The 13,611-nt window shown below is 40.4% G+C and overlaps 1 protein-coding gene across 1 annotated transcript; it reads right to left on the bottom strand.

Moving 5' to 3' along the window:
• Window positions 1-419: 419 nt before the first annotated feature.
• Window positions 420-13,448, bottom strand: Mat89Ba (nucleolar protein 6 Mat89Ba). Its single transcript, XM_069504118.1, has 15 exons — window positions 13,303-13,448; window positions 12,382-13,186; window positions 11,460-11,732; window positions 10,510-10,780; window positions 9,876-10,094; window positions 8,997-9,104; window positions 8,457-8,599; window positions 7,781-7,960; window positions 6,681-6,839; window positions 5,717-6,017; window positions 4,719-4,969; window positions 3,974-4,188; window positions 2,628-2,810; window positions 1,334-1,435; window positions 420-922 (listed from the first exon to the last, which is right to left on the bottom strand). The coding sequence occupies exons 1-15, from the start codon at window positions 13,312-13,314 to the stop codon at window positions 785-787; spliced, it is 3,360 nt and encodes a 1,119-aa protein (XP_069360219.1). The 5' UTR covers window positions 13,315-13,448; the 3' UTR covers window positions 420-784.
• Between the last annotated feature and the right edge of the window lie 163 nt (window positions 13,449-13,611).

The raw sequence follows: 13,611 nt of genomic DNA, 5'->3' as shown, positions 1-13,611 counted from the left end.
AAAATACGGAAATGAAATTCCAAAGTTAGCAACACGGTACTCCGTGAATATTCTATATACATAGTACGTAGTACTTACAGTGCGACAAGGCTCTTTTGGCGCGTGGCGAAAATTGGAACTAACGCTGCCGTCTATTGTCCCCTTTGTTCTTGTTTGAATAGTCGACTTTAGAGTACCTACCTATTTAAACTGATTTAAACTAATAGAGAAAATACCTACGGTTTTTTACCGTGTATTTTTTCTGGAACCATGTCTCATTACCATCGAAATGACGTCATTTTGACATGACGTCATTTGACGTATATTTAAGTAAAAATATAGGTACCATCATCAGCTCGAAACTTCAATCTAGTGCTGACGTAACTAAAATGGCGGCCACACGCATTAGCAATTTGCGAGACTTATAATAAAAATACCAATTTTAATATAAAGTGCATTTAATTAGTTATTCAGAGTCATAAACACCTTATCGATATGGTTGCTGGTGCTGATTCTTCTGAGCACAACTAAATTTTAGAGCATTCGCATCCTCTTCTTACTCATATAATATGAAAAGGACCGAAATAATTTGTCAGTTTTAAGTTAGAGCCGTCAAACCTCGTGACTTTAGCTGCCAGTCGCGAGCGTATCGTTTAAATTTGTAGCGTGCACTAAAATTTTGAGTCTTTAAATGTAAAATTCATGTTCTGTCCTTTTTTAGCAATATTAAAAAGAAGAGGATGCAGATACGCTAAATTTAGTTTAGCGAAAAACAAGAGAATCAGCGCCATCACATAGTGACATTTCACTTAGTATTAACAACGACGTCCCGCACCAGCCCCGCGCCCAATATCCGGAAGTCTTCCACGATCGCTTCGATGTTCACTTTGTATTTCGTCTCACCATTTATCGATACTGGCTTTAGCGCGTTTGCGTTTAAAATCTGAAAATAAACATAAAACTCTTGAAATTTGACAGGTTTTAGAAAAAATAATTACGATGTCGGACTCAATAGAAAATGTACCTATATTTTTCCATAACATACAGTGCAAGAAAAAACGAAAACAATAAAATATTATTTAAATATCTCGCGAAAACGCTTTCCCGACAATATGGCGCCTCATTCGTCATTTTGACGTCACCTGTTTGTAAACTTTGGTTGTTGACTATACTGTCAACTGTTTACACGCAACTGCTTACGATTAGTTGGCGTCATCAACCACTCGGCCAATCACTGATTTTAACGATCACGTGACTAAAGTACACAACAATCATTTTTGTTTTGTCGATTTTCTCTTAAAATATCTCGTATAAGGTATTCTTCTTAACTGTGTGAAGTGTGATTTGAGGGTACCTGTAAATCTCTAAGTTCCTGAATATCTGGTTTCCATAACACCGCGATGACGTCACCTCCATAGCGGTCGTGGAAAAATACTGCGAAGTCATCGTATGCGCTCTGAAAAATCAAAACAATATAATTATTATATTTCATCAATGAAAACCTAGTGTTTTGTTTGACGACCTCCCTGGCGCAGTGGTGAGCGCTGTGGTCTTAGTGGGAGGTCCCGGGTTCGATTCCTGGCAGGGGTTTGGAATTTTATAATTTCTAAATTTCTGGTCTGGTCTGGTGGAAGGCTTCGGCCGTGGCTAGTTACCACCCTACCGGCAAAGCCGTGCCGCCAAGCGATTTAGCGTTCCGGTACCGTGCCGGATGCCGTGTAGAAACCAAAGGGGTATGGGTTTAATAAAAACTGGCATACCCCTTCCAGGTTAGCCCGCTATCATCTTAGACTGCATCATCACTTACCATCAGGTGAGATTGCAGTCAAGGGCTAACTTGTATCTGAATAAAAAAAAAAAAAGAATTCGAACTCAAAGCATTTATTCAAAGTAGGTATAGTTCGTACAACCGAGACGTTGGGATCTCAAGGTGCTGGAACGGCGACCTAACACCGGAAGACGCAGTGTTGGAAGACAAAACAAAACCCGCCGCAATTTTTACGGTTCCGTACCTCAAAAGTAAAAACGGAACCCTTATAGGATCACTTTGTTGTCTGTCTGTCTGTCTTCAGATCTGTCGACAGGGTACTTCATGAAATTTGGCAGGTAGGTAGGTCTTGTAGCTGACATTAGGGGAAAAATCTGAAAACCCTGAATTTGTGGTTACATCACACAAAAAAAAAATTAAATATTGGTCATGAACTAATAATTAGGATTTTCAATTTTCGAAGTAAGATAACTATATCAAGTGGGGTATCATATGAAAGGGCTTCACCTGTGCATTCTAAAACAGATTTTTATTTATTTTTATGCATCATAGTTTTTGAATTAACGTGCAAAATGTCGAAAAAATACGACTGTGTAGTACGGAACCCTCATTGTGCGAGCCTGACTCGCACTTAGCCGGTTTTTTAAATCTCAAGAATAATTCCGTGCAGAATTTAGCACACTTAGCTCCATAAGCATTGTATAATGTTACTATCGTGATTGAAATACGTACAGCGACATCTACTTTACAGCATTTGGTCTGGTGGGAGACTTCACGGATGAGTGCACAAACGCCCTAGGCATTGCATAATGTTACTGTCGTGATTGAAACACGTGCAGCGACATCTATTTTCAGCATTGTTAACTTATTATTAGCTTACTTTCAATTCCTCTAAATATCTGTCAACCGGATGGAACTCTACCACGGGTATGACGTCTTCGGCCAAGGTGACCGCGGGCAGTGATCGAGGCGTCCCGTCCAGCCTCTCACTGGAGTAAGGCACTAGGTTTCTCTGGAGGTAGATCAGTACGTCATATCCTGAAAGAGACGGGATGAAGGCCGGCTGGAAATGTAAAGGAACTATTTAATTCAATTCAATTTAAGTAATCAATTTAACCAAAATCAACTGACATCATAATCAAACACAGTTAAACAACATTAAAATTTAAAGTTACGAACACTCCACTCGTGCTAGTAGGCTCGCTTTATTCAGCAGCTCCTTCGCGAGCTTCTGGCTTCGCATTTTATAAAAAATCAGTCAAGGGCGAGTTGGACTTGCACGCGATGGGTTCCGTACCATAGTGCAAGATATTATAACACTTTTATGTGCAACAATGCAAGTTAATAGAAGACAGCGCCATCTACATGTGATTTAAGTAATTAAATAAACTTGTTCATGAACACATTTTTTTTTGCGAAGTAACCACAAATTCACGGTTTCCGGGTTCCCCTTTACTTTTGCTGTAAGACCTACCTACCTGCCAAATTTCATGATTCTAGTTCTATGTCTGTCTGTCGTGTCTATAATGAAAAGGGAATCAAAACCTATAGGGTACTTCTCGTTGACCTAGAATTCATGACAGTAACATTAAGCAGGTAGCACAAGTACAGGAAAAAATCCGAAAACCGTGAATTTAGGGTTGTGGTCACAAAAAACAAAACGTTCACGAACAAATAATTACTTTACTAAATCACATTTAGATGGCGCTGTACATAAAAATGTTATATCTTGTACGATGGTACGGAACCCTTTGTTTGCCAGTCCAACTCGCACTTGACCGGTTTTTTTTGCTAATAAATTAGTAGTTAGGTAACTCTGGAACACCGCAGAGACGTAAGCTCTCTTTGCGTGTTCTATCGCCTCTATAATGGAGAGTGTTCCGAAGAGTTGTTTGATCTTATTCCACCCTCCTTTTTCTACGACCGCACCGCACGCCACCGCAATCAATTCCACCCTCACCACCTGGGTTTCAGAAGCACTTCGACCACCCGTTGTGGCAGATTCTTTTTTCCACGCACATGCAAACTGTGGAATCAACTCTTTTCGGCGTGTACAACATGGGGTTATTCAAGGGGCGGACCAACAGATTCCTAAAAGGGCCAAACGCATCGGCGGTTTCTCTGGTGCTGCAAATGTTTATGGGCGGCGGTAATCACTTAACATCAGGTAACCCTGCTCGTTTTCTCGCTATCTCTATAAAATAACTCAACCCCTGTTAATCTTACCAGAATGCTTTCCTCCATGTCAACCAACAAAGCCTTTTCCACGTAAGCCAGCGTGGCTTTAGCGACGAGCTGTGTGCGCAACACCACCGGCTTGGTGGGCAAACCCCTGCTCCACACGGATGGGAGGTCCCCGTCGTATGCAGTCACGATGTACATGTAGGGGGTCTGAGTTTCACGCGTGTTGAATTTGCGCTCCAACTCTGTTATTTCTTCACCTGTTTGTTTAATTTTTTTTTTTATTATTTATTATAGGCAAACGCTTGACCGCAATCACACCTGATGGAAAGTGATGATGCGGCCTAAGATGGGACGCGTTTACCTAGAAGATTCACTCTTGTTTTAAAGATACCCGGGTTGTAGTTGGTAGGAAACACATGATTAATGAATTACTAGCTTATGCTCGCGACTTCGTCCACGTGGACTACACGTCTTATTAGTGGGGAGGTCCCGGGTTCGATTCCTGACTGATTTGGAATTTATAATTTCTAAATGTCTGCTTTGGTCTGGTGGGAGGTTTCGGCCGTGGCTAGTTACCACTCTGCCGGCAAAAGCCGTGCCGCCAAGCGATTTAGCGTTCCGGTACGATGCCGTGTAGAAACCAAAGGGGCATGAGTTAATTAAAAACTGCCATACCCCTTCCAGGCTAGCCCGCTTCCATCTTAGACTGCATCATCACTTACCACCAGGTGAGATTGCAGTCAAGGGCTAACTTGTATCTGAATAAAATAAAATAAACAATACTTACGTGACATGTCGTCATTGAAGTCTAGTACGATCATCTGGCTACTCCAGTCCGTGGACACCAGCAGCTTCAACACTCGGTAGAAGCCCACTGTTGGGCACGTCGGCGGCAGCAGCGGCGCGTGGAGAGTGAACACCGCACTGACTAGCAACTCCGCCACACACGGTGGCCAGTGGTCACTCAGGAGGTGGCAGGATAACCAGCGCGTGAATAGGCAGACGGTGGGGCCGAATGCAGGGTGCTTTTGATGTAAACTATGGACAAATTAAAAAAGTAAGAAAAAAATTGTGCTTGCTTCGCTCGTACTTACTAATACTTTTTAGATGATTTTGGCGTGTGTGGGGCAAGGGTACTGCTTGTAGTCGGCTATTTGGAGGTTGACCGCTGCTTGAGAGCAACTTGAACCTTATCTAAAAAAGGCCGCCAAACAGAACAGCTCTTTTGAAGCCGCCATTTTTGTCATAAGCTTGGACGCGACTTGAGAATAGTCCAGGTCTTACCTTAAATCGCCACGCCAAACAGAACAGCTCATTTGAAGCCGCCATTTTTGTCTAAACTTGGACGCGACTTGAGAATAGTCTACGTCTTACCTAAAATGGCGGCCCACAAAACAGTTGTTTTGAAGCCGCCATCTTTTATCAATGTATGTTACCACTTTACTTACTGTACCCGTAGTACAAGAATTTACGTCTCACCAAACCAAACCAAATTCGAGAGTCGAAATACTTCCGCGTTACAGTAAAATGGACCTAAACAGCCTTGAATTGAAGTCAAATATTCAATGCCACTGATTTTAATTTCGCAATGTTTCCGCTTGGAGCGCTGGCTGTAGAAGTGTAGACAAACTTGAGCTTTAAAACAAGGCATTTAAGATCCATTTTACTGTAACGCGGAAGTATTTCGACTTTCGAATTTGGTTTGGTTTGGTGAGACGTAAAATCTTGTACTACGGGTACAGATATTTGTGGTGTACAATAAGAGAATATACATTCATCACTCACCCGTGCAGCGCGCCCCTAAGTCTCGGCAGCAACACAGTCTCACACTGCAGCTCCACACTCTCCTCACTCTCCGTGAACCGCACCACCCCTCTCTCCACCGCTCTCCGCAAGAGGGTGATCTCCTTAGGGTGCGCGATGTGAAGACGGAAGACTAAGCCGTTTTTGAGCACGTCTACGTGGTTGTCATAGGCGTGCGTGGGGAGAGAGTACTGCTTGTGCAGTCGGTCCGCTATTTGCAGGTGGAATGCTGCTTTGAGGCAGCGAAACGCTTCGATATCGCCCGGCCATTTGCCGCTGTAACCTAAAAACGTGAGTTTTGGTAAATTAAAGCCTGACATGCCGCCTAAAGGGCTTATTCCACCTTCCTAAATAAGACGTCCTAAATGGTATCATCGTCATCATCATCATGATCAACCCATCACCGGCTCACTACAGAGCACCGGGTCTCCTCTCAGAGTGAGGGTTTTGGCCATAGTCTACCACGCTGGCCATGTGCGGATTGGCAGACTCCACACACCTTTGAGAACATTATGGAGAGAACTCTCAGGCATGCAGGTTTCCTTCACCGTTAAAGCAAGTGATATTTTAATTACTAAATGGTATAGTTAATAAATAATAAATAAATAAATAACCTTTTATAGTTATCGTCAAACTAGCCAATTTTGCCACTCAATGATACTTCGGCGGGCAAAGTAATCCGGACTTTCAGCCAACATTGCCCACATCGATTTTTCATCTAAATATAACTCTTAAAAATACGTGGAAAATACCAAGATTATAATTTAAGGCTTTGTAGTATGTTTTAATGATAAATGAACGGGCAATTTTACCTAGCGATTATTTCTCTTTTCCACACAAACCTGATCAAGCAGTTTTAAATCTTGAGGGTTGTCACATTTCAGGAAAATGTTTCTATTTAAAATTATTTTCACTTGTTGTATAAATACTGTGTCTGTATACTTACTTAGTTCCAAAATAGCTCTGTTAGCGGGCGTGTACTCGGGTATTCGCGCGTTAGGCACCTCCTTAATAAGCGACGCGTTCGCGCGACGTCGCGGGTTGCGGTCCGGGTTGGAGCCCAGCGCTGGGAAAGGATCGCAGTAGCTGAACACTGGGGATATACCTGGGAGAAACAAATACGAATATAACCTAACTACCAATATAACCAAATACGAATATAACCTTTTAACCAATATAACCAAATACGAATACAATTTTACAACTAATATAACCAAATACGAATACATATAACCTTATAACTAATAACATAACCAAATACGAATATAACTTTACAACCAATACAACTTTTTCTTTGACTGTATCTTTCTGTTTTTGTAACATCTGCACTGTTTACCTATATTCGCAATAAATAGATTTTTTTCTGTGTACGATATCATGCGAGTGGACAGAGGCCAACAGAACTGTCACAGGGAGTCACAGTCCGTACTTTTTTTCCGCAAAATCTGTGAACTATAGAACTTCATAGAAGCTCCCGCACTGCGGAATTAATTCCGCACCGGATTTTGATAGATTTAAATTCAAATTTACGGATTTTAAAACGCACGAACTCGCCGCACCGCGCGCTAGCTCAAAGTCCTTGGCGTGTGCAAGTTCTATGTCCAGCAGGAGACATATACAAGGTTAATTTTAGTATACGCAAAAACCGAAACACGTGTCGCATACTTTTACATAAAGAATGAATATGCAAAATTAAAAAATATTTAATGAAAACTTACGAAGTTATAAGCTTGTTGTGTTGAGTGTTGTCCCGCAAAAACATGGTCACCCCAAGCGAGCGACTGTGAGCGAACGGAACGGATAGCGTCGATCGTGCGCGCTCCCGCTCGCACGGCTCGAATCAGCTGGTGCACGCGGTTATTCAACTAGGTGTTCAAATTTGCAGGACTTCAAAGTATTTTTTGGTCCAAATATGACCCGTTGTAAAAATGATTGCAATCGATTCTGTTACTGATTCTGAACAAACTACTTTCAGATATTGCGTATACTATACACGTCGTTAGTTGGTTTGGTGGTTGGTTGTTGACCAACATAGTCCAAACTCACCATAAACAGCGCTAATGTCCAGCGGCAGCTGAGTCAGAGCGCGCAAGTCTCTCCTCAACTCGTCGAAAGCCTGCAACACTGACAGCGCCGTCTCCTCCATTTGCCGACAGTCCGCTGACTTGCGCGCCGTCAGCGAGTCCAGCTGACTGCTTATATGGTATAGGTCTGTTGACGGTATATCTGGAAATGGAAAACAATTTCACCCTCACCACCTGGGTGTCTGGTGCACTCCCGTCCGTTGTGCCAGATCCGTCTTTCCACGCACATGCAAACTGTGGAATCATTCCCCTTCGGCGGTGTTCCCATTAGATTACAACATGGGGTTATTCAAGGGGCGGACCAACAAATTCCTGAAAGGCCGGGCTCTTCTCAGACTTGGGCAAGATCGGAACCCTCGTAGCTTTAGTTTTACAAATTACAGTTTAGACCATCAATAAGCGTAACATGTTACCTATTCTGAATAAATAATTTGACTTTCAATTTAACTTTGAGTATGGATAATTTCAATTTCAATTTATTGCAATTCCATAAACTACATATTATGTACATAGTAGGGTTATGGATACTCAGTTTGGGTGTCGCAATTTGGTCCTTAGACCTTAGTAGGGAGCCCCATATTATTATTTATTTTTATTTGCATCGTTTAGGAAATAATTTATGGCATAGTATTTCTCACCATACTTAAGCTGTAGAAGGTAGTCTACAATCTGTCGGCTGATGGAGCGTCTGTCGGCGAGGGTGGCGGCGTCCCACACACACGCCTCGGTGATGGAGCCGTCTTGAAACCGACGCAGTTCCGACTTGTCGCCCCAGAACACTCTGCATAATAAATCACACAATATTATAAAAGCGATATGTGTGTGTATGTGGGTGTGTGTGTGTGTGGGTGTGTGTGGGTAAGTGGGTGCGTGGGTGTGTAGGTTTGGGTGTGGAATTATTTCTTGTGTGCGTGTGGGTGGGTTTGTGGGTGGGCGTGTGTGTAGGTGTGGGTGTGGGATAATTACTTCTCACGCGTCATTTTGGGTCAACTGTCTCAAAGTATGGTTCACCTTTAAAATAAGAACTATAATCGTACTTTTAACTAAATTACTTTTTTCTAAACTCGTAGTTTTAAGCCGCTGGATAAAGGCACCGCAAGACTGTGGTGTGTGAAAGTCCCTACAAGAGACCTATGTCCATCAGTGGACGTCTATCAGTTGATATTGATGAATGTTACCTGAATTCTTCAGCTTCAGGTAGATTGGCCGGCGGTCCCCTGTCCACGATGTTTATTGCGTTTTCAGGATTCAGAATGAAGCCAAACGACAAGTTTTCTACGTAAGAACTGTAAAAAAAATCCATGTGAGAAAATGGGACTTTGCTCAGACTTAAGATTGAGTTAAAACGAGACGGATTTATGTGAGAGATATAGCTCTGTCTCGTTTTAACTCTGTCTTAAGTCAAAGCTAAGTCAAAGTGCGCTCTATAGATCTCACCCTTAGAGATATACAGAGTGCGAGTCAGACTCGCGCACTGAGGATTCCGTATGCAGGTATTTTTTTTGACATTTTGCACGATAAATAAAAAACTATTATGCATAAAAATAAATAAAAATCTGTTTTAGAATATACAGGTAAAGCGCTTTCGTTTTATACCTCACTTGGTATAGTTATCTTACTTCGGAAAATGAAAATACTAATTATTTGTTGATGAACACATTTTTTTGTGAGGTAAGTAACCATAAATTCACGGTGTTCAGATTTTTCCCCTTATATCCATACTAATATTATAAATGCGAAAGTGTGTCTGTCTCTCTGTCTGTCTGTCTGTTAGCTTTTCACGGCCCAACCGTTCAACCGATTTTGAAAAAATTTCGTACAGAGATAGCTTGCATCCCGGGGAAGGACATAGGCTACTTTTTATCACGGAAAATTAAAGAGTTCCCACGGGATTTCAGAAAAATCTAAATCCACGTGGATAAGACCTACCTACCTGCCAAATTTGATGATTCTAGGTCAACGTGAAGTACCCTGTAGGTTTCTTGACAGACACAATAGACAGACAGACAATAAAGTGATCCTATAAGGGTTCCTTTTTTTTTTTGAAGAAATCTCACCCATCTTTCCTAGCCTTCTCCACAGTTCTAGTAACGGTCCAAGAGAACTCAGCCTCCACAATTTGCAGTATCAGGTTAACCCTTTCACCCAGACCTTTCCTTAGCAAGTTGTGTAGGGTATCAGTGACCAGCGCTAGTTGGTCCAGCCCGTAGTTGACTCTGACTGACTTCGGAGCTCTTTGTAAAATGGACTCTTTTAGCTTGGGAAGATTTTTGAACCTAAAAAGGCAAAAATTGTACTTATAGCAATTATTCATTTTTGTAACGCGTTATTAACTCGCTTTCTTGTCAGTCTGTTTTTTTTAAATCTTACAAGTATTCTCATAGCTAACTATATAATTATTATTAATTTATACATTTTAAAAACATGGTAAGTATTATTATTTTTTAACTTAATATGTAATTAGCTTATGCTCGCAACTTCGTGCGCGTGGACTATCACAAATTTAAACTCTTATTTTACCACCTTAGGGGTTAAATTTTCAAAAATCCTTTCTTAGTGGATGTCCATGTCATAATAGCTATGTACATGCCAAATTTAAGTTCAATCTGTCCAGTAGTTTGAGCTGTGCGTTGATAGATCAGTTAGTCAGTCAGTCAGTTACCTTTTCCTTTTATATAATCTAAAGATTACCTCAATATATGGTCGAACTGCATCAAAACCGTGACAGGCGTCATGAGCAGAGGTATGAAGCTGTTAATCTTTCCGTTATCCAGCATGTCCACCGCCAACCCACTCTCCCTTCGCAACGCGTCATACGTGCCTCTACACATCTGCCAGCATGTGTTGTAGTACCCAGTCTTGTCTAGGAATACTATGGGGAAATGTGTGTGGAACTCCTCTATGGGTGGTGTGTCTTGACCTTTATGGAAGGATATGCCATTTTTGTCCCATTCTGATGATTCTGGAAAATTAATTTGAATTTGAATTGTAACTTGGTGTTTATTGAAAACTACAATTACAGTTATGTTATACTTAGCAACTTGAGATCGCATGGAGTACATACATTTCAAACCCCTATTTTACCTCTGTAGGAGTTCAAAAGCATTTAATTTAGGGGGGAAGTTGAATGAATTGACTGTTAAATTATAGTTAAACTAGCGTTTTTGCGCGACTTCGTCCGTGTGGACTACATACATTTCAAACCCTTATTTTACCCCCTTAGGGGTTCAAAAAATTTAATTTATGGGGGGAAGTCAAATGAATTGACTCTTAAATTATATTCAAAATAGGAACAGTTGCTTTAAGAAATAAACAATCAGCACCCTTATATGCGAAAGTGTTTCTTTGTTGGTTTGTCCTTCAATCACATCGCAACGGAACAACGGATTGACGTGATTTTTTGCATGGGTGTAATCAAAGATCTGGAGAGTTGCATAGGCTACTTTTTATCCCAGAAAACCAAAGAGTTCCCACGGAATTATTAAAAACTTAAATCCACGCAGACGAAGTCGCGGGCGTCAGCGAGTAATTAATAATAGTTATTCTATTGCGATGACCTCTAGTAAACGATTAATAGAGTTAACAATTAATGGCATCCAGATCAACATTCTTATACTTTTCGTTAATTTTAGAATACTCACTTAAATAGATCCAGACATTCCTTATAATCTGATAGCTGCTCATAATATTGTTGATCCTCTTCACTTGCACGAGATACGCAACCAGCAAGCTTATAACGTGACCTGACACTTGCAGGCTGCGCTGTCGAACCCAAATCTTTAGCAAAACTATCGCTTGCTTTAAGTTCTCTTTATTTATAAAGGTTTCATTTAGAAATGCCTGGTTTTCTGCAGCTGTTAGATCTGTTAGTATACTGCTGTTGTAAAAAGGTGTGGGTGGTCCAATTTCTGTACCTTGAACAGTTACATTTAGTACATTTTAAAGTTAATTAACAGTTCTAACTAGGTCTGTATCTTGGGAAAATATGTTTCATTTTGCTCATAAATTTGGTGTACAGAAGCAAGCGTTATTTTGCGGAAATCCATGATATACAATGAACCAAAAGCTTAATTTGCTATAATCCACTGAAACAGATCAAATTTGTATGGTGCAACATGCAGCATGTGATATGCACCGCCCAACAGGCAGTCTGCCTATATATTCTTTTACACCAGCAGCCAGTACAGCCCATCTGTTTAACCCATTTTGAGGAAAATTGGTTCAGAGATAGCTTGCATTTCGGAGACAGACATAGGCTACTTTTGAATATGGAAAATTAAGAGTTTCCTACAGAATCTTCTTATACCTATATCTACACTGACAAACTTGCAAGTATCATCAATACCCCTATTTTAAATGCGAAAGTGTGTTTGCTTGTTGGTTAGTCCTTCAATCACGTCGCAACTGTGTAATGGATTGACGTGATTTTTTGCATGGGTATAGATAAAGACCTGGAGAGTGACATTTTTATCCCGGAAAATCAAAGAGTTCCCACAGGATTTTTAACAAGACTAATTCCACACAGGATCAGCTAGTCTAGTAAATAAATAAATGCAATAATACCGTCTTGTTGGTCCAATGAAAGTAGCCAAGATTCTCTTAAGTTATTCCGAGTAGGACTAAATCTGTGAAGCTTATATGCTTCAGCTTCACACACAAGGTTTACATGTACTGACAAATGATTACCAAGCTTCCCACCTGGTTTCACATTAATGACTGGCTTAGTGGCACAATTATTGAGGTATGTATATTTAATTTCTTCTATAGAATCCAGTTTAGTTAAGTAGGAGGTTAAATAAGCAAGATACGCTGCCCTTTTTACATGATATTTGTAGTTTATTGAGTCATTCTTTGTGTATGTTTCAGCAGGCACTGTGATTTGTAAATCGACAATCAATTTTGAATCAATTGAACAACCTAATGTGTAAGAACCGACTATTTCAACATCTGTAAATTTGTGGAAGCGAAACATTACTTTTGACTTTCTAATATCTTTGGAGACTGGTAGTTTAACTTTTAAATGTTTTTCGAACGCTTTTTCTGTTAAATCATACTCAGTGTCATCTTCTGGTATAGATAAGAGGTAAGTTTTGAAATTATTGTACCAGTCTTGGAACCTCTTCACTGTTTTCTCTTTAACTTGAACCTCTTGGAGTACTTCTTCGACTTGCAGTCGGAAGAGGTTGGAATTAAACAGGTTTTCTGTCTCTTGCAGTCGGTTAAGCTCGTTTGCTGTTGGCTGGCGGTATAAGCTTTTTGTTTTAATACGTTTAGGAGCATCTTTGTTTTCGGGCTCGGCAAGTCTCTTGCCATTATCATTAACTATATTTAACACATCATCATCCTCCGAAACAGAGTTTTTTAATTCCTACAAAATCAAAAATTCTTATAATTTGTTTAACATATTAATAGTAGATTTATAAATACAACTTTAACAAAAGCAGATAATATATAGCATAATTATTAAACTCAATAGCTACTTACCCGTTTAACCATGTTTATTCAGCAATATTTTCAATATAAATCATAATTTATAGGTTATGTTTTTGTAAACACAATTTCGCATTTCGCATGGCGTGAAAATGTGAAAATGACATTGAGATATGACACTTGACAGCTATTCATCTAAGCTCTTTTGGCACTTGATTGACATTGACAGAGGGTGTAGGTAGTTGTAGAACTTGGATGATTGTAGAACAAAGGCTGCTCAGAATAATGACTGTGAAAGGCTGCCAGCAGGACAGGGGCGCCCCCCTGTTGGAGAACAAACATCGACAGGGAGGTAATAATTAT

Source organism: Maniola hyperantus, chromosome 17 (assembly GCF_902806685.2).
Source record: "Maniola hyperantus chromosome 17, iAphHyp1.2, whole genome shotgun sequence".
NCBI classification, from domain to species: domain Eukaryota; kingdom Metazoa; phylum Arthropoda; class Insecta; order Lepidoptera; family Nymphalidae; genus Maniola; species Maniola hyperantus.
The sequence above is the reverse complement of the archived record's forward strand: the minus strand, read 5'-3'. Positions and strand labels throughout refer to the sequence as shown.